Genomic DNA, 22,959 nt, shown 5'->3' on the forward strand with positions numbered 1-22,959 from the left:
ACCCTCCTCCAAACCCCACAAACCAAACCGAATCCTCTGCAAAACAAACAAAAACCTCTCTCTTACATAGGTTGTACCAACACGCATCTCTTTTTTTTTTTCCCCTCCTCTCTTCCTCCTGCAGAGTTCGATCCCAAGGATGGATTTCACGGAGGCCTATTCCGACCGATGCTCGGCCGTGGGCCTTGCAGCCAGGGAAGGGAACGTTGAAATCCTGAGGAAATTAATTGCTCAGGGATACAGCATCGATGTCCCGGATAACAGGAGGTGGGTGCCCATCCACGAAGCGGCAGCACACAATTCCAGTGAGTGCCTGAGGCTGCTCATTCGTGCAGGTAAAGAGAACATAGTAAATAGTGTGGTTTTCTGCTCGATTACCCTGTCGTAGAAAATAGAAATGACGTAGATTTATCATGTTCTTAACTTGTTTTGGGAGTTCCTGCGTGGTTTCACAGCTGTGGTAAAGAGAAATTGGCAGGTTGTGGTTCGCCAGTGATGTTTGGAAGAGGCACATTTGTAGGCCACACATCTCAAATAACTCCCTCGTTTTCTCAAAGTAACTGTATTTTGGTACTTTGCTGCTGAATATCCCACTTTCCCCCTCCTCATCCCTCTCTGTAGCCCCATCCGATGACTACATCCACTCGAGGACGTTCGAAGGGCTCTGTGCTCTGCACCTCTCGGCACGTCACGGGGCCTTGGAATGTCTCCGTGTCCTCCTGGAAGCCGGGGCTGACCTCAACGATGTCACCACCGACGCCACCACCCCGCTCTTCCTAGGTCAGCTTTCCTGAAATCCCAGAAAACCAACTTTAAATTAAGTTCCTGTTCCGTGTCCCATAGATTTGTAGCCTAAATACCAAGGTTTAGGCTCAGAGATGGAGTGGCTCTGGAAATCCCCCTTTTATATTTATGGATAAATCTGTTTCAGGCAGTGTTTTAAAACAAAACTGTCGAACCAAATTGGTTTGCTGCATCACCTCTTCTTTGTTCCTAGCACAGGAAAGCTCTAGGAGATACAGGATTACCGTATGGATGAGGCTGTTTCAAGTCTTTTTGGTTTTATTTTAATTCCTCCCTGCTTCTTACATGAAAAGACTAATTTTTGCCATTTCTAGTTTAGTAATCAAGGTCCACCATTTTAGCATTTCTTCTGTGATTTATGTTTGACATAATTAAATGCTTTAAACGGTGAATCCTCAGAGTCTAACTCATCTGATTAAATGTGTTCATTGTTTTACCTCCATAGCCAGGCAAACATCACAGGTCCCGTGTTACCTTTGTTTCCAAGTCTGTTCCAAGATAGGGGGAATTTGGGCATCCATGCAGTTCATTGTCTACTGTGGAACTGTCTCCATGTTCCATGGGAAAGAGGGAGGAGAGAAACTTGCTTTTGTTATCTGTCTTAACACAGTGGAGGTGGAATTTTAACAAGTTTAACTAAAAATTTCGTGGATAATTTCCATTCTCCAACACGGTTTTGGGGTGTAAACACAAAAGACAGTAAGAAGAAATAAGACAAATTTAAAATAATTCTGATTATTATGTCAGGAAGTTGGCAGTGAGACCTTTTGAGTTTTTCAGCGAGTTCGTAAATCCAAATATTTAAATTCTTTCTTTTGAAAGTTCTTTAATAATTATTATTTTTCCTTTTTTTTTTTTTATTACTGTTCTATTGAAGCTGTTGAAAATAAACACACAGAGGTCATAAAGTTTCTGCTCCAACACGGAGCAAATATTGAAGGTCCTCATTGTTGGTCTGGATGGAATTCTTTGCACCAAGCTTCTTTTCAGGTAACCTTTAAGCACATCCTGTAATTTCCATGTCACTGGTGTGTTCTGAGTGATAATTTATTTATTTTATTGCATTTTTATTGGATACATTTTCCTAACCAACCTAAGCAGTCATAAGGTTGTACTTACAAATATGGTGGCTTAATGGTGCTAATAAACTCATTTAATTACCATTTGTACTTATCACATAAATGAGCAAATGTGATAAATTAATTGAAACTTGTCTGATTTATTTGACCATTAATTATTCAATGCATCTTTAGAATATTGACATATTGTGTCTTATTTCAGTTTGGAGTGTGTGTGGGGAAAACAGATGATGTAATTTCTTTGCTTTTCCGTTGGTTGAGAGTAAAAATACTTATTTCAGGGTTCCACTGAGATAATGGAAATCCTCCTGGAGAAAGGGGCAAGCAAGAACTGTAGGGATGACTTTGGAATTACCCCCCTGTTTGTCGCTGCTCAGTATGGCCAGCTGGAGAGTTTGCGGCTGCTGGTGTCCCACGGTAATAACGAGCCTTCATTTCCCTTTTTGAACCTTCATCAGCTGTCACTAAACACAATTTTAGTTCTGCTCTTGCACGTAATCTGAAATTTTAGGTTGGGGTGTTTTTTTTCTTTCCTTATTGCTGTGGAAAACTCGTTGAGTTTGGAGTCGCGCCGGGGAAAAATAATCACCGGCGAACGTGACTTTGGTTTTGTTTTGTGTCAGGTGCAGACCTCAACTGCCAGGCCAAGGACAGAGCCACCCCCCTGCTGATTGCTGCACAGGAGGGACACTTGGAATGTGTGGAGCTGCTCTTGGCAGCAGGGGCAGACCCAAACCTCTACTGCAACGAGGACCAGTGGCAGTTGCCGATTCACGCCGCGGCCGAAATGGGCCATGCAAAGTAGGTGGTGGAAAAGGCGTCCAGAAGATTCTGGTGACACAAATATAATCCCCAGGGAGGAAGTTTGGGCCTAAAAGGAAGAAAAATGAGTGTTCAAACTGATTTGTAGTTTAGAAGTCTTAATTCTTTTCACATTTTAAATGTCTGTTAGTAGTCTCTTTCAAACTGACAGAGAGTAGGTTTAGATGGGATATTGGGAAAAAATCCTTCCCTGTGAGGGTGGGGAGGCCCTGGCACAGGTTGTCCAGAGAAGCTGTGGCTGCCCCATCCCTGGGAGTGTCCAAGGCCAGGTTGGACGGAGCTTGGAGCAATCTGAGCTAGTGGAAGGTGTCCCTGCCCATGGCAGGGGGTGGGACTGGATCATCTTTAAGGTCCCTTCCAACCTCAACCATTCTTTGGTTGTATAATTTTTAATTCAGCATCTAACCTGGGTTTGATCCACATTCTAATGAGTTTAGAGGGTTTTCCACAGTGCTGAACCAGATACCAATTCACTTCATGGCCATTTTACTCTCCATTATAAAACATAAATGACATGGCTTTATACATGGCTTGAACAGCTGCTAATTAGAATTATATTCCTAACCAGTAAGTAGCAGAAGTAATTAGGTGCAAATATTAAGTTAGCTGAACCAGGCAGAAAAATCAAAACCACAAAACAGTCCCTTTAACCCTTCCAGAAATGCATTCGTAGCTTTGGCCAGTTTGAGTGATACAAGTCAGTTCCACTGCAGAAAGCCAAGAGTGGAAGGAAGTTTCTGGAGTAGCAGGACACTGGGGAGAAGGAGCTCTCAGGAACTCCATGATTTGCATGTATATTTGCACGTAACTGGTGACCCCTAAGCAGCACCAGTAAGTTCCAGTAGTAAAGGAACTGGTGTTTGTCACTAATGTGATGTAGCCTGGAGCTGTGAGCTATGAACAGAAAGATTTTTCTGTTCCACTAAATATTAATTTTTATTTGCAACTCACGTTTCCAGTTTGATTCCAGACTTCAGAAAAGTCTGGATTTAATGTGCAGCTCTAAAAAGGAGTGGGAGATAATAGGAAAGAGCTGTCCCTGGTTTGGATTAAAATATTTATTTCCAGCCTAAATCCATGCCAAAGCACAGTGTTTGCCAAGGACCTGTGTATGGAGTTATCAAGGTTGTTCTGTGCAGGCTTGGGAGTGAAAAATCAGGATTTTCTTCCAAACCGTGTGAAAATTGGCTGTGTGTTTAAAATGAATCGTGGCACGAGATCAGAAACCAGTGGTTTGAAATATTTGCAGGATCCTGGAGCTGCTGATCCCAGTTACTGACCGGATCTGTGACAAGGGCAAGGGCAAACTGAGCCCTGTGTATTCCGCCATATACGGAGGGGACGGGGCGTGTCTGGAAATGCTGCTCAAACAGGGCTTCAGCCCAGATGCTCAGGAGTGCCTTGACTTCGACTGCAGATCCCCCATGTGCATGATCTTCCAAAAAGAGTAAGGAAGCCTCTTCTGTTTTGAAACTATTCGTGCTTATATCACCTTTTATTTAACTTCAAACGTTCACTTTCCCGCCTTCCTCCCTCAGTTGTTGCCTGTCATTTAGCATTTTTTCCAGAATTCTGTTTAGTTCCCCCTTTGCAGACACTCCTCCTTGGGAATATTAATGCCAAGTCCCGCTGTGTGCTGCATTAGGGAAAACATCTTCAATAAAGGCTTTTAAATCTTCTTTAAACCCAGATTCTAACAGAGCGTTTCACTTGTGTGGATCAAAATTGATGGCTTAGGTGCTGCCTTTAAATTCATTAGAGGTTCATTAGTGGGGAATTTAGTCCATGGCATGCTCCTAGGAAGTTGTTTTTAAAAATCCTTGCATATTGTTTTTTCCCCCCTTCTGTCCTGGTGTTGCTTAAATAATAAATAATTTAAATAATTTAGGAAGGGATGCAGAGCAGGTAATTACTTAAATGTCCTGTGAATGAGACAGGTAACATATATCACCACTTTCCTGAAGAGATGTGCCCTCTAATCATTAACTAAGCTAAAAAGCAGCGCGCTAATTATCGGTCATAATCTCAGTCGTTATCACACCGTTATCACGTCATCACCTCGTTGTGATGGATAACGACAAAAGGATTGCAGTGAAATGGTTTTATTTTTAAAACCGGAGCTCCCTGCAAATACGGCTGGATGCTGAAAGTGGGAGATGCTTTCTGAGGGGAAAACTTAACGGCATGCCCCTGTTCCTCCTCCCTGTTCCCAGGTATTTTCACTTCATCGACGTTCTCCTGAAGCACGGGATCACCCTCCGGGCCGTTAACTTGGGACACTGCCTGTGCCATAAGAAGTTCCCTTTGTTTCGGCGCTTCCTGAGGCTGGGCTGTTCCCTGCCCTCCGGGGAGGAATTAACGGATTTTATCCACTACAGCAACACGGTGCACAAGGAATACAAGCAGTGGCTGCCCTCCCTGCTCCTGGCTGGCTTTGACCCCCTGAATTTCATGTGTGCCCTCTGGTGAGCAGAGCCCCTCTCCCCTACTTGCTAAATACCGCGGGCAAAGCTTGGTTTATAACCTGGGCTTTCCCAGGATGGGCCTTGATAATCAGTTGCCACGATCAGGAATGGGAGGGGCTGTGGAAAGTCTGAGATAAATCATTCGCACGCCACCACGTCTGGAGCCGGGGAAAAAAATTCGGTGTAGGAAGAAAGCCAGACTGGAGGGAGGTTGCTTTATATCACTCCCCCGGAGAAAGGCATCACTGCCCGACTTTTATATAGAACATCTCTTTATAGCCCCCAAATTTAGCTCAGATTTTGTAGGTGTGTGTAAATACTGTAATGCAGCGATGGTAAGAAGAATTTCAAATGGGAGAAATAGGTCAGGAGAGATGGGATGGGAAGCAAATGGGAAGTGAAGCCGGGCCAGGGCTGGGAGGAGAGGAAACGGATGCGGTTCAAGATTGTTAAACAAAACAATGTGGCAAATGTTCCAGTCTGGGCTTTATTTTTTTTGTTTGTTTTTTTGTTTTTTTTTTTTAATTTAAGTTTTTCCACGTACAAATAACGACTTGGTGATGTTTTATATTTAGTTGGGCACTACAGAATTCAACTCCTGTTTAAAGTTCTGAAATATTTGTGTTTTCTGCTGGCTGTAGTAAACACCCTACAAGGTTGCAACTCAGTGACTGAACAAATCTCACTGTCCTTGCATATCACACATGGTGCTTTTTGATATTTTACTCCCTAACCCACAAATACTTTTTATAGCAATTACTTCCTCTGTTTGAACACCCACTTTTTAATATAACACCCATCACACCGTCATCTAGAAAAATAACTTAGTTTTGGAAGGAAACGGAGGGAAATAAAATTACATCAGTAAAGACTTGTGCTGTAGAATTACTTGGGATTTCTCTGTAGTGGCTTCCTGTTTCTAGGCTTGGGATGGAGGTTGTTAAGGATTTGTCAGAAAAGCTCTCTCTCTGTGTTGTTCTCATTATTCTATTTATGCTGTTGTGTAAAATGGTATTTTAGGGGAGTTTTTGTCACGCAGGATTTTCTCTGCGAGTGAAAACGTCCTTAACTTTGTCCTGGAGTTCATGAACTGGAGCAGACTTCCTCGAGGTGTGGAGGAATACCTTTCCCAATACAAGGAGAAGTTCACCTGGACTCCCAAGAGCCACTTTGGTAAGCAGAAGAGGCAGGAGAAAAAAAAGTCTGTGTGTATGCCAGCTTCCAAGTTATTTTTTTATTTGATATTCCAAATTATTTTTTTAATTTGATTTGTATTTCCAGTGGAGTGTCTGTCCTGTTCTGTCCAAAGCTTTGGACAGTAATTAAAATACAAACCATAAAAAAATCAAATCTGCTCAAAAATGTGGTCAGCCAAAATATTCAATTGGTTGCCCAGGAATTTTTGGCAGTTCACCCTTCAGAAAAGCGGCTTTAACACACAGGTGTGACCGAAAAATTGTGCTCAGGTGTCTGTTAGTGACTCCTTTCAAAGCCAGTTCTTATTTAAAAGATCTGTAAAGATTTCTGAAATGTGAAGGTGATAATGTTATTTAATAATGCTTCCTTTGGAATGTTTGAGGCCAGAAGGATGTTTTTGGAGCTAAAAGAAAACCACAACGGTTTATTTGGGGAAATTGAGGTGAAGTTCCCTCTTTGTTTCCTTTGCTATTAGTAAATATATTTGTGTTGTAAGAGCACCCAGTAACCACAGATGGAGAGGGAAAGGGAGCTGGGGGGGGCAAAGGAAAGGGAACAGAAGAATTCAAGGACTGGCAAATCCCTTCACTGCAGAGAGCTCCGCTCGTTACCTGCCAGAGCCCGGGGTGGGATCCGGGGAACTGCAGGCGGTCCCACAGTGTCCCTGATTGACTCGGGGTTCAATTTTCCAGCCTTCATTCCGCCCCTGTCTCACCTGTGCCGGCTGGAGATCCGGTCCTTGCTGAGGAGCGACCGGCTGCGCTCGGAGCGCGCCATCCGGGAATTGCCGCTGCCGGTTTGCCTCCAGGAATACCTGCTCTACCTGGACGTGCTGCGGGTCAACGCTATCCCAGACCTGGAGGATTCCCCGGGGCAGGGAGAGCAGGCAGCTCCTCCCACCGCTCCCTCCGTGGCTGAGGATGCAGGGAGGAGCGACACCAGCAACACCAGTGCCTGAACTCTGCAGGTTTTGTAACGGGAATTGGGAGACACGACTGTAAATACCCGCTGTAAGAATTCTTTTCAAGCTGTAGTTTTATACTACGTCTATAACTTTGCTACGACTTCCATGATTTATTGTTTAAAAAGCCTGTTGTAGCTTTCGAAGCGAACATTTTCTGGTTTTGTTGGTTTTTTTTTTTTCTAACTGTTAGGGGGTAAAATGAGCTTGTTCAATGAACACAGCTTACAGAGTGGTCAAAATCTGTCAGTGGACGCTTTATTCCAAATACAGCGTTTACCAAATGGCACAACCTGACAGTCAGGGAACACAGTATTGCATCATTATTGCCAATTTATGTGTTGGGGAGGAATGTAGCTGAACCAGAGAAAGGCAAATAACATAAGAAAGGAAATTGTTTGCTGAAGGAACAGTGGTTCTCTTTTTTTTTTCCCCTTCCCTTGGTCATCAACATTTGGCAGAATGTCGGAGCTGGAGGCTTGGAGCCTGCGCCCAGTCCCTCCCCTTGCTCAGCCCGGGGCAAGGCAGGGAATGTCCCCACGGGCACCACCGTGTGCCAACAAAAATTCCTCCTCTGGTGAAGTGAAAAAGGACCCTCCGTCCTCATGGCCGGGCAGGGACATCTCGGGGAGCACAGCGGGGTCCCTCGCTGGGAAAGCCCTCGTCCTGCAGAGGAGAAGCTGCTGGGAGCACTGGGATCACTGGTAGTAGATGCTGAAGGCATGGAGGATGTACAGGAAGGCTGTGAGGAAGGCGAAGAACTGCACAGGAGGAAGAAGAGCACAAGCTGGGGTGAGCCGGGAGGGTCCAACCCCACCTCCTCCCAGTGAAGCCTCCCAACCTAGAGCTCTCCCCAAGCCTCAAAGAAGAGGCAAAGTTCCCAACTTTTCCCAGGAGCCAGCCCTGCAAGGTGGACCCTGGAAGCTCATGGTGGCTGCACAGCACAGCCAAGGTGAGGAGCTGAAGCTCTGCCCGGTGAGACGCTGCTGGGCTCGGGGTGGCTCTGCCATGGCTTTAATGTTTGCTGCTGCCTCTCCCAGGGGGAATTGTGGTTCTCCAGCCTGCCCGGGGTGCTCCGGGCCCACTCACCGAGGCAGCACTGTTGAGTTGGTAGTAGAGAGGTGAGTTGGGGCTGAACTCAGAGTTGATGGTGGCGTTGGCCTGCAGGACAGCGGCGCTCATGTACAGGATGGCCGTGGCACCGTGGTACAAACTGTCCTGCAAAGCAAGGCTCGGGTGAGTGCTCCAGAGGGACACACAGCCGGACAGGGCTGGGATGGACCCTCCCTGCCGACAGCTGCCGGCGTCCCGGCCCCTCCTTACCAGCACTTTCCAGTTCTCGCTGTTCCTGTGGAAGCCCAGGAGGTAGCTGAGGAGGAGCAGCAGGGAGATGAGGCAGGAGGTGAGGGACACGTACATCACCCATCCCTGCAGCAGCGGGAGGGACACGGAGGTAGCGGCGACGAGGATCCACACCCAGGTCCCGCAGAGCTGCCGGGGACAAACAGGCGCCTCGGGTGAGCACGGGATGAGGAAAACTCCTGCCCTCCAAGTCCCTCCTGGGCTGGCCCCAGCAGCCAGCGGAAGCCCTGCATCCTTCCCGGAGCATCCCGGCACGACAGCGGCACCGGTTTCCTTGAACACTCATGGGAAGTGAGTGTTCCTACGAAAGGGAGAGGTTTGCTGCCGCCTTCCACGCAAGGAAATGTCTCACCCTGAGGCGTTTGGTGCTTGAGCAGAAAATTGGGCTTTTATCTGGGAAAGGTGAACGGCCACAGCCACAGCGTTGCCCGGCCCTGCCCCGCTCGTTAATTCCCAGGGCTTGAAATCCAGCATGAGGAGGCCTCCTCACAGCTCCCCACACCAGCCCCGAGCCAGTAGCTCGCTCTGGATCCACCCAACAGGTTTACTGTGCACAAACAGCACCAGGGGTTTGTCGGGATGAGCCCGTGCTGCCCTGTGCCACCCCATCTCCGGTGGGCGAAGCCCGGAACTGCTGCGGGGAGCTGAGCCCACTGGCACTGCAGGGATTGTGCCTGTGGAGCAGCGGGGTGTGGGTCTCCAGCCCAGTGTCAAAGTACACCAGCTATTATTGCAGCCAGTCGCACTGGGTGCCCTCTGGACCCACGAACACTTGAAAGAATCGTGGAATGTCACACATCAGAAGACGCCCAATTGCCTTCAACCCCTGGGAAGACTCGATACAGGATAGACACAGACAGGCTTGATACAGAGAGCGAAATTCCCTTGATTTTCAAGCAGTTTCTAGGTGCTAACAAGAGCTGCTTGTGCCCTGAGGAGCCAGCAGCTCTTCAGCCTCTCCTAGCCCTACGGCAGCCGGTGACCCTCGGATGGAGCTGGAGTGTACCTTGTCCTCAAGCTGTTCCAAAAAACCCCATCACGAAGACCACCTGTCCAGCACAGGCTCAAAGACAAGATGTTACTTCCCACAACTGCTGTGTCCAGGATCATTTGGGGGCTGCTCCCAGGAATTTAGCCGTGAGCCAGGTGCCGTAACGCAGCGGAGCTCGGGATACTCACGATCTCGGGCAGGATGAAGGCGTAGGGGATGGTTTTGAAGACGGCGGGTCCGGAGGGCAGGGCGGTCTGTGTGGAGGCCGTGGAGGGACCCACCGAGGCCATGTCTCCTCAGCTGACACCAGGATCACTCGGCTCACCCTCGCCTGCACCGGGTTTTAAGGGACACACCCGCGGGACGTAATCACAGGAACCAGCCCAGGCTGGCACTGCGCCGGCCCGGGAGCCCTCGGCACCCGCCCGGCACTGCGGCTCCACACGCCCCTCTGCCAGGGCTGGGAGGGCAGCGGGACCCCGGCCCTGCCACACAGTCAGTTCAAGGTCATTACCCAGAGGGGAGAGGAGAAAACTTCCTACACACCGGGGCAGAAATGTTTCCTGCAAACAGTTGCTGTCCTTGGCACGCTTCCAAGCCTGAAATATTTTCCCTTCCAGTGTTGTTGCCTCCTCCCCTTTCTGTTCAGGTTTCTGCTCCGTGTTCACATCAGACCCCTCCACGCCCTGCAGGCACATCCAGCCTTCCAGAAGTGGCTGGCAGATGATTTTGACAGGCAACACTCTGGAACAAGCCGGGAGGGTTTGCCCCTGTGCTCCCAAATGCCCTGAAAGGTCTGAGAGAGAGTTGCTGGGATTTCTGCATCCTGATGGATGCACTTTGGATTCGGGAGGCACTCGCTGCTTCATCCAGCAGACTCTGCCTGGCCCCAGAACTCCCCAGTAGCTGATGGGATGGAAGGCTGAAGGTGACCCAGAGGGGACAGAATCACCTCACTAACTGGGGCAATGTGCTCCAGCAGGAGGACACTGTCCCGGTAAGATATCCCATCTGTGTTAGGAGAGTCAGGTGATGCCCCAGGAACTGCCAAGCCTTGTGTGACACAGACCAAAGATCAAATCCATGTTTCCTGTCTGAGCCCTTCCTAGGCCGGGGGAAGCACTTTGTGGCATTTCTGGAGGCTCCAGGGCACAGGTGCTCCCGTGGGAGCTGCTCTGGGGCTCTGTGCACTATGCTTGAAAGATCTTGTTTTAAATCATTTCCCACCTGGCAAAACTGCCTGGCCTGGGCCGAAGTCCATCAGACACAGTGGCAATGTCCCCATCACGCTGCAGGAAGCATCCAGATGCTCCAGCACTAAAGGGAAACCGGATTAGTAATTTCCCCCTGGGAAGAGGCAGCACACGGAGACTGCGGTCACAAGGCGCTCGGGGAAAAGCAGCTGGCACAGGGGTCAGCACGGAGGGAGCCATCCCAGGGGAGCCAGTGCCCTGAATTCCCACCAGCTGTTAGGTGTGTTAGGTCAGGCACATTCCTGTGAATGGCCCAGCCTTCTCCTGAGTGGGGGAGAAAAGCAGACAAACAGTCTAAAAATGGAGGAACGTGCTGTCCACGGGTTGGGCAAGAGAGGATTTTTTCCCCTCACCTGGCTGCCCTTGCTCAGCAGCATTCTTAAGGATTTCTGCTGTTCCCCTTCCCTGCTCCCAGCCTGCTGGGGGACAGGGACAAAGGGCCTTTTGTTCACCCTGATTAAAACAACACTGGGAATTAATTGGAAGAAGCTGCACAAGAGGAGGAAATTGCTGAGAAGTGGAGCCTCAGCTTCCGCAAAATATGGCACTCGAAGTGGCTACAACAGGTAGTGACAGACAACAAGCAGAGCCTTGTCCAACGTTTGTCAAAAATTGAAGTTACACTGATAAAATAATTCCAGTCTCTCCCAAAATGTAAATTTGTTAAAATACTCATTACGATTCAATAGTACGGTCCCTTTGGTAAGAATTTATTTGTGTTGCTACCCCGTCCTTAGAGAGCCTGAATTGTTCTTTAATCCATTAATTCTCCAGGATTTTTCCTCACTTCTCCTAAGAAATCGTAAGCCAGCTCTGAGATGTCAAAGGCTTTGTGGGTGGTTTCTGAGGACAGCAGGTACTGCAGAGCGCCGTCGTTCTCCCGGCTCTTCCTCAAGAAGTCATGGATCGCCTTCCAGCGGGACATTTCTGCCTCTTCCTCAGCCCACTTGTAGCTGGGGAGGAACATGGACTGGAGGAGAGGGAAGACAGAGTCGTGGTACACCAGGACAAACACAGACTTCAGGAATTCTTGATCTCTCTGCAGGGAAGAAAATACTTTAGTGCAAACTCGTGGTGCTGCCAAGCACTTCTCCAAAGGATTGTGCACAGGGAGAAGACCCAACCAAACAAGTAACCCCCAGTACCAGGATAACAATGGGAAGAGATTTGACCTTCCTAAACAAATATCCATTGTCTTGGATAAGCCTAAAGAATACAAACCATAGATCAACAAATCTGCTCTCCAAAGCCCTGCCAGTGCTCCCACAAACCACAGGCACTGAGATTTGCTTGTGGGGTATTTATATTCCTTCTTAAAACTAGTGCCACATCCTCCCTGCCCTGGGAGGATGAAACTCTGCTCATTTTCCTGAGGTGGAGAGAAGGAGAACCAGGAGCTCTGATCCCGCGCTCCTCTGAGCAGGAGGTGAGGCTGCCCCTGGGTGCTCCAAGGTGAGAATTATGTGTTCCCCTGTAGAGGCCAGTCTGGAAAACCCAGAGACTTAAGGATCAGCCTGGTCAATTATCAAACACACAGGAAGGATCCTGACTGCTGCCAGCAGGAAAACTCCTGGAGCACGGAGCGTTCCAGAGCCGCGAGGGCCGTGCCCGGCATCGAGCACTTCACGGCTCAGCGGGAGATGTGGCAGCTCAGAGTCACAGAGCCATGAGGGGTGAGCACCCTGCAGGCAGCAGTCCTGCCCTGGGAGGGGCACATGCCAGTCAGGTAAAACTGGATGGTTCTGGGATCCCGGGGAGTCACCGATTCCGTGAGCAGCTCCCCTCTCCTTTTGGATGAATGGCCCTGAAAAAGCCATTCTGACTCAAGGGTTTGTGTAAACAGGGAGCAATCCTTGTGCACGGGGAAGGAAACATCCCACTGCTGCTCCCAGGAAGTCCTGGATGGAGAGCCAGTGGTTTCCCCATGGAGTTCCCTGCAGCTGCTCTCCGGGCAGAGGACAGGAGGTAGGGCAGGGTGAGGGCGAGCCTGGTGACAGCCGGGTCAGTTCTCCAGCTGCCTCCACACCAAAACATGGGATTAAAACTGTCTGGGGTGGGGAGATGGGAGGAATCTGGGGGCCTTTTCCCAGGCAGACCTGAGCTTAGAGGTTGGAGGAAGGCAGATGATTTTGTGGGCATGCACAGCCTCTTTTGTATCCATGGAAGTAACAGGTTCTCCCCCAACAACACTGAGACAAACAGTTACAAGTTAATTTAATTATCCTCCTCCTCCTGGTTTACTGTTATAAATCAGAGTAAGAAGTGTTAAGAACTCTATTTAACATGTCTGTATTTTTTAAGTAAGTGAGAGGAAAAGCTGAGCAGCAATAACACTGACAGGGAGCAGCTAGTTCAGACTCCACTGAATACATGGAAAGAAAAACCAATAGTTTGTTACCTTCTCAGTTCTCTTCAGCGTTCTTTCTCTGTCTGCCCAAGCACTCTAAAAATGAAACGTAAAATCAGACCAAGGCTGTGGAGAACTTTATCTTTTCACAGGACAAAAACACCCTCAAATTTTGTCTGGAAATCCTGACAAGGTAACGTACCCGAAGCGCATCCATCAGGTCTGGCTGATCCACGAGCTGAGGGAAAGTTGCTAAAATAGGATTACAGATTAAATCTGAAACAGAAAACAAGCACATTCACAAGGCTAAGTACAGAGCACATCCGGGTACTCAGCACATCCCTTCCCCTCGGATTATTCCAAAGGGAAAATGAGCTGTAACAGTTCTCCTGAGGGCAGGGAAGGCAGGAGAGCTCCCTAACAACTGAGTTCTCTGACTGTAGCCAGCTCTCAGTGGCTGGGAGACACACCAGGAGAGCAGACACACAAAAACCAGCTCCTGGTTTACTGGGAGCACCAGCAAGCATATATTCCTTTTAAATATTCCTCATTTACCTGCCTGAGGGGTTTTTTCCCTCATTCCTGCACCTGCCTTTTTTTTACACACAGCTGCAACTGTGCTGCTTGGTTGGGATGTTATGGATAAACACACTTGGGTTCTACCTCGACCTGGCGTGTCTTGTGTGGCATTTTAAGAGAAGCAGGTACCAAGTGGCACAGAGAATTTACCAAGTGGGGTAAATCCCACTGCACAGGGGTCCTGGTGCTTTTTGGGCTGCCTCTCATAAAGAAAGTGCTCTGCTCCTGTCCTTATCTTCATTGATGAGATTGTGGATAAGATTACAAGTGACAGAGGGCAGAATTTTGGTTGAAGTCTTTCCTTTCTCTCGTGAGTTCAAATATTTAATATACACTGTCGTTTCTTCCTCTTGAAGCTGATGGAAAGTTTAGTAAACACGAAGGTTTTACTAAACCAAAACATTTAAAGGCTGCAGGCCAGAACTGATGCCTCCTGTGAGACATCAGGAGGCATTTTAAACTGCCTGTTTCTGAAGTGATGGGTGATTTTGTAATAACAGAAATCTTCCTTAGTGACACACAGCCAGGAGAACTTCTGAAACACCTTTCAGTCATTTCAAATGAGGTCTGGATCCAAAGGGGTGCAATTTAATCCCAGGAGAGCCTGATCTGCTGTGCCAAGTTATGAAGATCAAATCAGGTAAGTGTGGCAGTTCTCACCTCGTCTTTAAAACTAAGCACTTCGGTTTCTCTCTGTGAGTTTATTAATTAAAGCATTAATTTATTTTCACCTACTGAAATCAGTACAGGCAGGATGTATGTTAAAGCTGAAGAAAATCAGGAAGGGAGTTAAGCACCTCTGACAGATGAAACTGTGATTCAGGTGCTTAAGTATGATAAAGATTCTAAGTTAAAAATGTCAGCAACTGCACAAGGGAATGTATTTACATAGGAACAGATGATTCATAATTCAGTCTGGAGACGAGATGGGAGAAAACACAAGAAAATTGCTTTCGGTACCAATATAAATTCACCTGTGGTACAGTTAAGAAATGTAAATTTTCCTTATTTCAAATGGATTTTAAAATGGGGAAGGCTATAAACTGTTATTAGTTTTGCTGAATAAGGTACAGAGTTGCAAAATCAGGGCAAGCCCCTGAGTTCTAAAACCAGAACTCTTCCACTTCTGTCTCTCCCTGCGTTAGTCAGTGAGTAAATAGTAATTAAAAAATAAAAATAAAGAGGATGATTTACCTCAATGACAGAAACACCTCAGAGAGATGAACAGAGAGGGTGATTCTCTGGAAGAACCTGAGCTTTCTTTGGCTCTCACCTGTGCTCTGCATGCTCGTCCTGTCCCTCAGGAGGGCGTCTCCGAGGATTTGCCGATAAAACGCCAAGAGATGGACATAGCTCGTGCTCCCAATTAACGTTTCTGGCAGAAAACTGTTGGGCAAACAAAGAACAGCAGTTGAGACATTATTGAGAACTGCTCCTACAGAGCATCATCCACCAAAACCTGAGGGAAAGGACAGCTCCATGGAGGTTGTTTATTCATGGCATCTCCATGAATTCATCACCGCTTCCGGACACTGATCCAGCTCCAAGGGCCCAACTCCTGCTGTTGCAGTTTTCCATCTTATCTAAACTTAAATTAAGACTTTATTTCCAACAAAATAACCCCAAGCATCAAACAGACATGGAGTACAACATGCAGGTGACACGAGCCTCGGGTTTTTCCGCAGCCAGTGTTCCGTGGGAGGGGAACGCTGATCTCTGGGACCATCCCGGGCTGTCTGGAATTCTTTCTCACTTTGTACTTACTTCAGGATGTCTCTTGTACTTACTTCAGGACATCTCTGGACTGCACACTTGGTGACCTCAGCTTCACCAGCAGCACAGGCTGTTTCCTGAGTGCCAGGAACTGATGGAAAACCCCACCAGCTGCTGCGGGAACAAACCCCCGGGAATGGAATCAGCCAGGTGGAAAGAACGGCCAGAATTACATCCCAACAGCCTCATGGGAACTCTTTGCCACCCAGCACTCCACAGCCAAGGGAAGTGCAGGTAAAGGAATCATGAAATCAATGCAAAATGAGAACACACCGACCCAAAGCAGGCTGTTGTAAAAGAGGCACAGCATTTGCCACGGCGTTTTATTTAAATCACATTTAGGAGAAACCACACACCTCTTCTTGATATTGAAGGGTCCACCTCGACACCTCTCTCGTAGGGAGTCCCACCACTCAGCAGCAGCTCGTACATCCTGTCAGAAAAGAGCAGCACAGTTAAAAGAAAATATTTAAGGACATGAGAGAACAGCACAACCACTTTCTGAGAAAGGAAAACCCGCTCTCTCAAAACCTGACACACCCCTCCATGTTATAAGCAGTGTTTTGGATGCAGTGACTGCATCCAGCTAAGCAGCCAAACCCCAGGTGATAAATTTGAAACCTGTCTTATACTGGGAAGTGAATTATTTGGGAAATTTCTTGTACTGGGAAGTTAATTATTTTAAAAGCAACCAGCAGCATTGTTTCTTTTCCACAGCTCCAATATTTTTCTTGTATGAAATTTAGCAGCTGTTTCACTGAAATGTTTTTGAGGAGTCATCACTGCAATGTTTTAGATCTTCCATATGTAAAATTCCTTAAAGAATAATGTAATCTCAGTTCTCTCGAAGCAAGCATGAAATTTAATGTATAGATACCATGTTTAACTTAATGAAATAGTAAAACAAAATTAGAAATGGGATTTAGAAGAGATTTAGAGACTTAGAGAACAGTGGGTATTTTTTTTGCCCTGTGATTCAGATAAATTCAGAATATATATATGTATCTACCAATATTTGCTAAAAAAACAAGTCTTGCAAGTCTAAGCTATGATGAATCATTTCTGTAAATAGACAGAAAGCTTTTCTACACTTAACAAAATAGAAAGTTATACACTTTATTATTCTTTTAGATCAGTGGGCCCAGAAACTAATCATAACTCAGCTGCAAAATACAAGACTCTCCACACTCTCCAAGAGAGATTCACTCACAACAACTCTCATCTGATTCCAGGTCTTGGAAACCAGTCTCCAAATTTTTACCTGGGAAAGGGATAAGCAGCAAAGTGCACACACAAAGAAGAGGCAGAATCCCAGAGGACTGGTCTGGATGAGCAGTATGGGAGGTGAGCTTTACTCACAGTGTAAAACAAGTGTATGTACATGGGGATGTGAGGACAGAGAGAGCAGGAAAACGTGTCAAACTCACTTGGAAGGGACGGGGATCCCATTAGAAGTGAAAAGCTTCAGGAATGCCCAGCCACAGCTCAGCTCTCCCCTTACACCTGTTGACTAGGAAAAAAAGAGAAGCATAAATGCTTTGAGCAGCTGAGCAAAGCACAGTTAATTATAATCACCCCATCAAAATCGTTGTGGTGACCCCCCTCCCCTTTTCCTCTTTCACCCCTGTGTGTTGAAAATCACAACCTGCCTTCCCTTAGGGTAGTTTTTCTGGCCTTTGCCATCTCTTGTGCTAGAACCTGTCGTACTTCTCAGCAGCACACCCATCCCAGATGGACAGGCTGCATCTGGGCAAACTGGAGTTAGAAACCACTGTTCATTCATGCTGTTGGAACAGCTAAAATTTTAGTTTCCAAACTGTACAGCCCATCAGTCTGAAACAAATCACAGGGAGAGAAAACCTGCAGGAGTGAAGAGAGAACTGGTCCTTCGTGATGCCACGACAGGGGGTGTTTGGAACAAGTTTTTTCAGTGTAACCACAGGTCTGCTCATGGCCATTAGTCAGAAAGCTTTTATTCTCTAGTTAGGGGCATTGTCTGCCCATAGAATCCCTCCAAAAACCTGCACTTGGAGGGATTTATGCTGCACCTTCACACACTCACGTTGCACGTGTAAGTGATGCCAAGCTCAAACAATATCCCAATGTCTGATGACAGAGAGTTGGACCTGACAAAACAGTCACCATCCAGCAAGCTGGGTAAGAGGCCCATCACCTGAGACAGAGAGAGGGAGGGGAAACAAAGAAGTTAATGTAACTATCTGAAACAAATCTTCATTTTTAAAGGCCATCAAGCACATCCCTCACTCACACAAGACCTCAGACCCAATCCCACTGGAGATAAAAATGAGAAGAGAACCAGTTTCAGTCTAAACCTTATTCTTTTTTCTTTCCATGGAGCACAGCTGTGGAGCACACTAAAACTCCATAGAGTTTTAGCACACTAAAAAGAGACTTCTTAGTGACAAGCAAGAAGCTTAAATAACTAGTTATTCAGTAGCTGTGTCACCTACCCTTGGAGAAAAGGTCCATGTCTGAGGATTTTTAGGCAGCCACGTGGCTCTCACCGTGTGGATGTTACTCAGCACCTAAACATGACAGTGGGGGGGAAAAAGCTAAGGCAAAGTTTTTCTGGAAAGCTCTGCTGCTGTAACAAAGTGCAGATTATCCCAGGTTAATCCAACAATGCACACAGCAAAGACAACTGGAAGAAAACTGCTGGACGTGGGTATAAAAAGCTGCTCTGCACATAACACAAAAAGGGGCAGAGGATTGAGGGCAGGGGGGAATCTGACCCTGACCCTGACCCAGCTACTCCCAGGCCCACCCCAGGAGAGAGATCAGCCCAACCCCACTCATCCCCACAGACACCAACGAGCCACGAGGCACAAGGGCAGCTGGGGGGACCGAAATTATGGGCTCAGAGAAACTCCTGCCCCAGCCCCTCCCAGGGCAGCCCAGCCCAGCCCTCAGCCCCAGGGGCAGGGTGTGACTGTCACTGTGAGTCAGGAGCAGCTCCCTGGGGCACCTCACACTGCCCAGGGGAGGAGAGGGCAGGGGAAGGGCACTTTGGGACTGCCCCTGGCTTACTGTGGGATGGAAGTAGTAATGGGGAGAAACCAAGGCAGAAAAAGGGAGGGATGGAGGTGCTCTGTGGGGTAACAAGGGTGGGACACAGGGTAAGTGTGCAAGTTTGGCCATGCCTGGTGCCTGTCAGTGCAGCCTGTCCTGTTTGCTCATTAAACCCATTCAGAACTGTTTTTCTGGGTGGATGGGCTCAAACCAGAGCAATCTGAGCGTGAGTCGAGCAGCCTGGGGAGGCAGATTGTGTGAGTGAGACAACTGGAGGAGCTGGCTAGCAGAGAACCCAAAGATCCTGGGGGCTCCACAGCCCCTCGGGTCACCCCTGCCACGGAAAGAGCCCTCGCTCACCCGCGTGCCGTCGAACAGGCAGAGTCGGACGTGCCTGCTCAGCACCTGCACGTTGGCTCCTGGCACAGGGATCATCTTGCAGCTGCACAGACTCACAACCTGGGACACTCTGGTCGCTCTGGGATGGATCTGGAATACGGCACAAGGAAGGGTTAAACCTCCAGGGCCCCCCTGCCCGTGTGGTTTTGTGTTTGGTGACTGAGTGAGGTGGTCACTGCAGGGATTCTCCCAGCCACGAACTCCTTCATGAGCCTTTAGTTCTCCCCTGAGGAGATTGCTACAGGTGTTTTAGTGGGACAGACAAAGTCCTAGCAGGAAAAATATTCCAAAAACGGTGCAGATGAAGACATGATCGTTAGCCAGTAGGAAAGAAGACAAATTCAGTTTGTGATTTCACAGGGCTTGTGGTTTAAAACTTCACACCAGTCACCCACTGCTTCACCCCAGACAGGGAGGGAATCCACAGACTTAAATGGCTCTTAAAAGATACCCAACTTGACAATTTATACTGACTTTTTGCCCAGTGGAGAGCAGGATGTGGTAACATCTCCTGCCTAAGGAGTCTGGGTGGACATGGCAATCTCTCATTCACCCACCAATGGGAAATCCTGCCACCAGTTCCCACCTGGAGATCCCATCACTTCCCCAACCCACAGGCATCGAGGCTCCCTTACCAGTGATACTCACAGTGTTTTTTTCAGAGTTCCACACCAGGTCTTTGAAAGCCAGCTGGGATGGAGTCAGCTCAGGCTGCAAGTAGGAACTCGCTCGAAACTCATTGCCTACAACAAGGGTGAGTTTGAAAATCCTTCATTTTTTTAAATGATCTTTAGTGCCACAAAATGAACAACACCCAAAACTCAGGTCCAGCTGAATATTTGACCAAACAAAACTATGCAGGTGTTTTCTATGAGCTCTGGTTACCATTTGTAAGTGTTCTGCAGTGTTTCATCCCAGGAGCACAATCATTTAATCAACAAAATGAGCTGAAATGTTTTAAACTAAAAGATAACCAAAACATGAGATGTGTAATCACCTTCCCCAAGGAAAAGGGAAGATTGAAATAAAATTTTAAAAAAATCATCATTTCCTCCAACGTCAACAGGATCTTCCAAAGAGAAAAATCTTTGAAATTGTGAGGAAGTTTGTCAGGATTTCACACAGATAAATTAAAACCTAATTGAAGGGGGGGGGGGGGGAAAGCCTGTTATACAGTATTTGATGGGTCAAATATAGCCAATTATAATTAAGCAATACTGGTTGTACTCCAACAGGCTGGTGACCAGGGTGAGGAACTCACCACAGACCCCTGAGAATCCTGCACTGGAACTATCAGAAGAAATCCTTACCTTTCTCTAGGAGCTGGAAAAGCATGGATGGGCGGAATCCTGTGGGAACTGCTCCTATGGTGGTCAGTACCTGCACTGTGTCATGCTGTTAAAACCAAAGTTGTATCAGTGTTCCTGCCATAATTCAACAGCTAATTTAGAACTCTGTTTAAACCAGAGATCTGGTGCATGAGCCACCTCATCTGAAGCATTTCTGTGGCATTTCTTGCTACCAAACACCACCCTCCCCCCCCAAAAATAGAGATGCTAATTAAAAAGAACAATCTGTAATATGAGACACCGTGTTTGGTAAAAGGGCAAAGCTTATCTGCAGAATAATCAACATTATGAGAGGTGTAAGAGGTGCACCCACCTCTGTGATGGCTCGTACAGCACTCCAGTGAGAGTCTGTCCTGGAAGAAAAACGGGGGTTTTTAGAACATAGCCTTGTGTGGACAAAAATTTAAACACTAAATATGGGTCTGTTTTCAAACAGCAGCAGCTTCCTGACCATATCTAACACCTCAGATCTCCCCAACAAACCCACTCAAGAGAAAAAAAAAGCACGTGGCTCTTGTACTGGAAAGAACCAAAGACCTCTGTGAGGTAAGAAATGTACTGCCAGGTTTGAGGAGGAGGAAGAATAATTTTATACTTATTTGCTTTCACATCACTCCTTTTACCTTCTTTTAATTTCAGTCCCATCTGCTGTTTCATCCACCACTTCTATGTGTTCCTCCCTCTCCTCCTGGCTTTCTTCCTCTTTCTTGGGAACCTGCAGTTCAGATTCAAAAGGGCAGAGGGCTTGATTTCTTCCCAGTTCTGTCCTTAAAAGTGCCCTCTCCAACCACAGCCCACGTTAATAGCTTAGAAAAGGAGAGATTCTGTCTGTGATGCATCACTGCAGCTGCAGAAAACTGCCCAACATTTACATGGACTCACTTTGCAGATAAATCATTAAAAAGCCCAAATTAATCCATAGCAGCTTGCAGTCATCAGAGCTGATCTTCAGTGACAAAGATGATGACTTCCATAGTCAAGAAACTTCTCGGCCACATCCTCACAAGGCACAAAAATGCTGCTTTTGATGGACATCTCCACCCCCGTTGGATAAAAACACGGCGTTATTTCCCAAAAACTGGCATTATTTCCAAACAACTGGCATTATTTCCAAACAACACACTCCCCACACGAGCACTGTGCCCAATTTTATGCAGCTGTATGATCATTGAAAGCCCAGAGGTGAGATAGGACAGAGGTCGCAGCACACCAACCGCAAGGTAGGTCCTGGGAACGAGGCCTCTCTCCCCCTTGGAATTTTCAGCCACCCACCAGCCATCCACCTTCTTGTCGTGGATAAGCAGGATTTCACCTTTCTTTGGCATTGGAAGGAGAGACAGAGACAAAAGACAACCAAATATTTACATTAAAACCCCACAAACCCTTGATTTTTTTTCCTACAACAGAGATCCCAGACGCTGCCACGACAGAGGGTGGCAAAAGGACACTGGGCTCCAAGAAAACTCCATTTCCCCCCAGATCCCACAAGGAACTGTGTGGCTCCCAAAACCATAGGCTTTAGTTATAGTTATTGCTTAATATAGACTGATCTGCAGTAAAAGCCCTTTACAGAGAGTATTTACCTCAAATGTGAGATCCCCTTCCTGCTGTGCCTCAAAGTTTCCAACAGCAACACATTCTTTAACGTTTGGATCGTCCAACAACTTCTCCTCATCTTCTTCTTCTTCACTGTCTTCCTCTTCACTACTTTCTTCATCTTCACTCTCCTCCTCTTCTTCATTTCCATCTTCTCCATGACGACCTTTCTGATGTTCCTCATCCCTACCCAAAACCAATCAGACTGTTTTTATTCTCCTTTTCACCAAACGTTTTGAAAGTGCTGTCAGACACAGCGTTTTCAGTCCTGTGTTTTGCTCTCTGCCCTGAAGAAACTCCAAAATCCCAGCGGTGCTTCCTCCCTCCCTCTCCTCCAAACATTATCCAACACCCAGTGAGCCAGAAATCACTGATCTTGCAAGCACTTCTTTTTCTTTCCTTCTATTTTTCAGATAATAAAAGGGATGAACTAACAGCTTTTCAGGGTCCTTTCCAACCATTCTATAAAACCACAGGCTGTGTGTTTGAGCTACTCACACTCTGTAATACTTTGTCACGTTATCCTGACCCAAGACAAGGAGGAGTTTCTGCAGCTGCTGGGAGAGTTTTAGCAGCAGCTTCTCCTCTTCTTCCTTCCTCTGGCTGTAATTCCCCACTGGTGCGGGCTCGTCAGCCTGACAAAGAACACAACAAATTGCCCAAGGAATCAAAGTTCCCCTATAAATTTAGTTTTCCAGACATGCCTTACAAGCTTTCCCCTCCCTGGGCTGCTCTTGCTCCCTCTTTACTGACATTTTCCTTGCCCTTTCAAACTCTGCCAAGGTGAAATTCCACGTTAAATTTTGAATTGCACTCTCTGCTTCCAAAGAATGCATTGGGCTGATAAAACATTTTACGTGCAGGACTTGGACACAACAAAGCATTAAAATAACATAAATTGATATAAATAATATAAATTGGAGAGAAGCCAAGCAGGGATTGTGCTGTGCTG

The 22,959-nt window shown here is 47.1% G+C and overlaps 3 protein-coding genes across 4 annotated transcripts; 1 reads left to right on the top strand and 2 right to left on the bottom strand.

The window, feature by feature from the left end:
• The first annotated feature begins 6 nt into the window (after nucleotides 1–6).
• Nucleotides 7–7,738, top strand: ASB3 (ankyrin repeat and SOCS box containing 3). Of its 2 annotated transcripts, none has more exons than XM_018077544.3 (9): nucleotides 7–335; nucleotides 622–780; nucleotides 1,682–1,794; nucleotides 2,165–2,300; nucleotides 2,507–2,684; nucleotides 3,955–4,152; nucleotides 4,919–5,170; nucleotides 6,210–6,343; nucleotides 7,060–7,738. In XM_018077544.3, the coding sequence occupies exons 1-9, from the start codon at nucleotides 140–142 to the stop codon at nucleotides 7,323–7,325; spliced, it is 1,632 nt and encodes a 543-aa protein (XP_017933033.1). In that variant the 5' UTR covers nucleotides 7–139; the 3' UTR covers nucleotides 7,326–7,738. The 2 variants fall into 2 exon arrangements, with proteins under 2 accessions (XP_017933033.1, XP_017933034.1); XM_018077545.3 differs by having other exon boundaries at nucleotides 137–267.
• Nucleotides 7,565–9,996, bottom strand: MALL (mal, T cell differentiation protein like). Its single transcript, XM_029961677.1, has 4 exons — nucleotides 9,870–9,996; nucleotides 8,652–8,819; nucleotides 8,418–8,546; nucleotides 7,565–8,089 (listed from the first exon to the last, which is right to left on the bottom strand). The coding sequence occupies exons 1-4, from the start codon at nucleotides 9,969–9,971 to the stop codon at nucleotides 8,027–8,029; spliced, it is 462 nt and encodes a 153-aa protein (XP_029817537.1). The 5' UTR covers nucleotides 9,972–9,996; the 3' UTR covers nucleotides 7,565–8,026.
• Nucleotides 9,997–11,476: 1,480 nt separating this feature from the next.
• On the bottom strand, nucleotides 11,477–22,843 carry NPHP1 (nephrocystin 1). The gene is made up of 18 exons (XM_029961646.1): nucleotides 22,761–22,843; nucleotides 22,506–22,685; nucleotides 21,995–22,193; nucleotides 21,626–21,727; nucleotides 21,035–21,126; nucleotides 20,725–20,764; nucleotides 20,373–20,457; nucleotides 19,711–19,805; nucleotides 19,024–19,152; nucleotides 18,105–18,179; nucleotides 17,696–17,806; nucleotides 17,061–17,143; nucleotides 15,990–16,066; nucleotides 15,648–15,747; nucleotides 15,134–15,246; nucleotides 13,484–13,557; nucleotides 13,333–13,377; nucleotides 11,477–11,973 (listed from the first exon to the last, which is right to left on the bottom strand). Exons 1-18 carry the CDS (start codon nucleotides 22,841–22,843, stop codon nucleotides 11,689–11,691), a joined length of 1,968 nt encoding a protein of 655 aa, XP_029817506.1. The 3' UTR covers nucleotides 11,477–11,688.
• Nucleotides 22,844–22,959: the final 116 nt, after the last annotated feature.

This window comes from Manacus vitellinus, unplaced genomic scaffold, assembly GCF_001715985.3.
Source record: "Manacus vitellinus isolate BGI_N305 unplaced genomic scaffold, ASM171598v3 scaffold_38_pilon, whole genome shotgun sequence".
Lineage (NCBI taxonomy): Eukaryota > Metazoa > Chordata > Aves > Passeriformes > Pipridae > Manacus > Manacus vitellinus.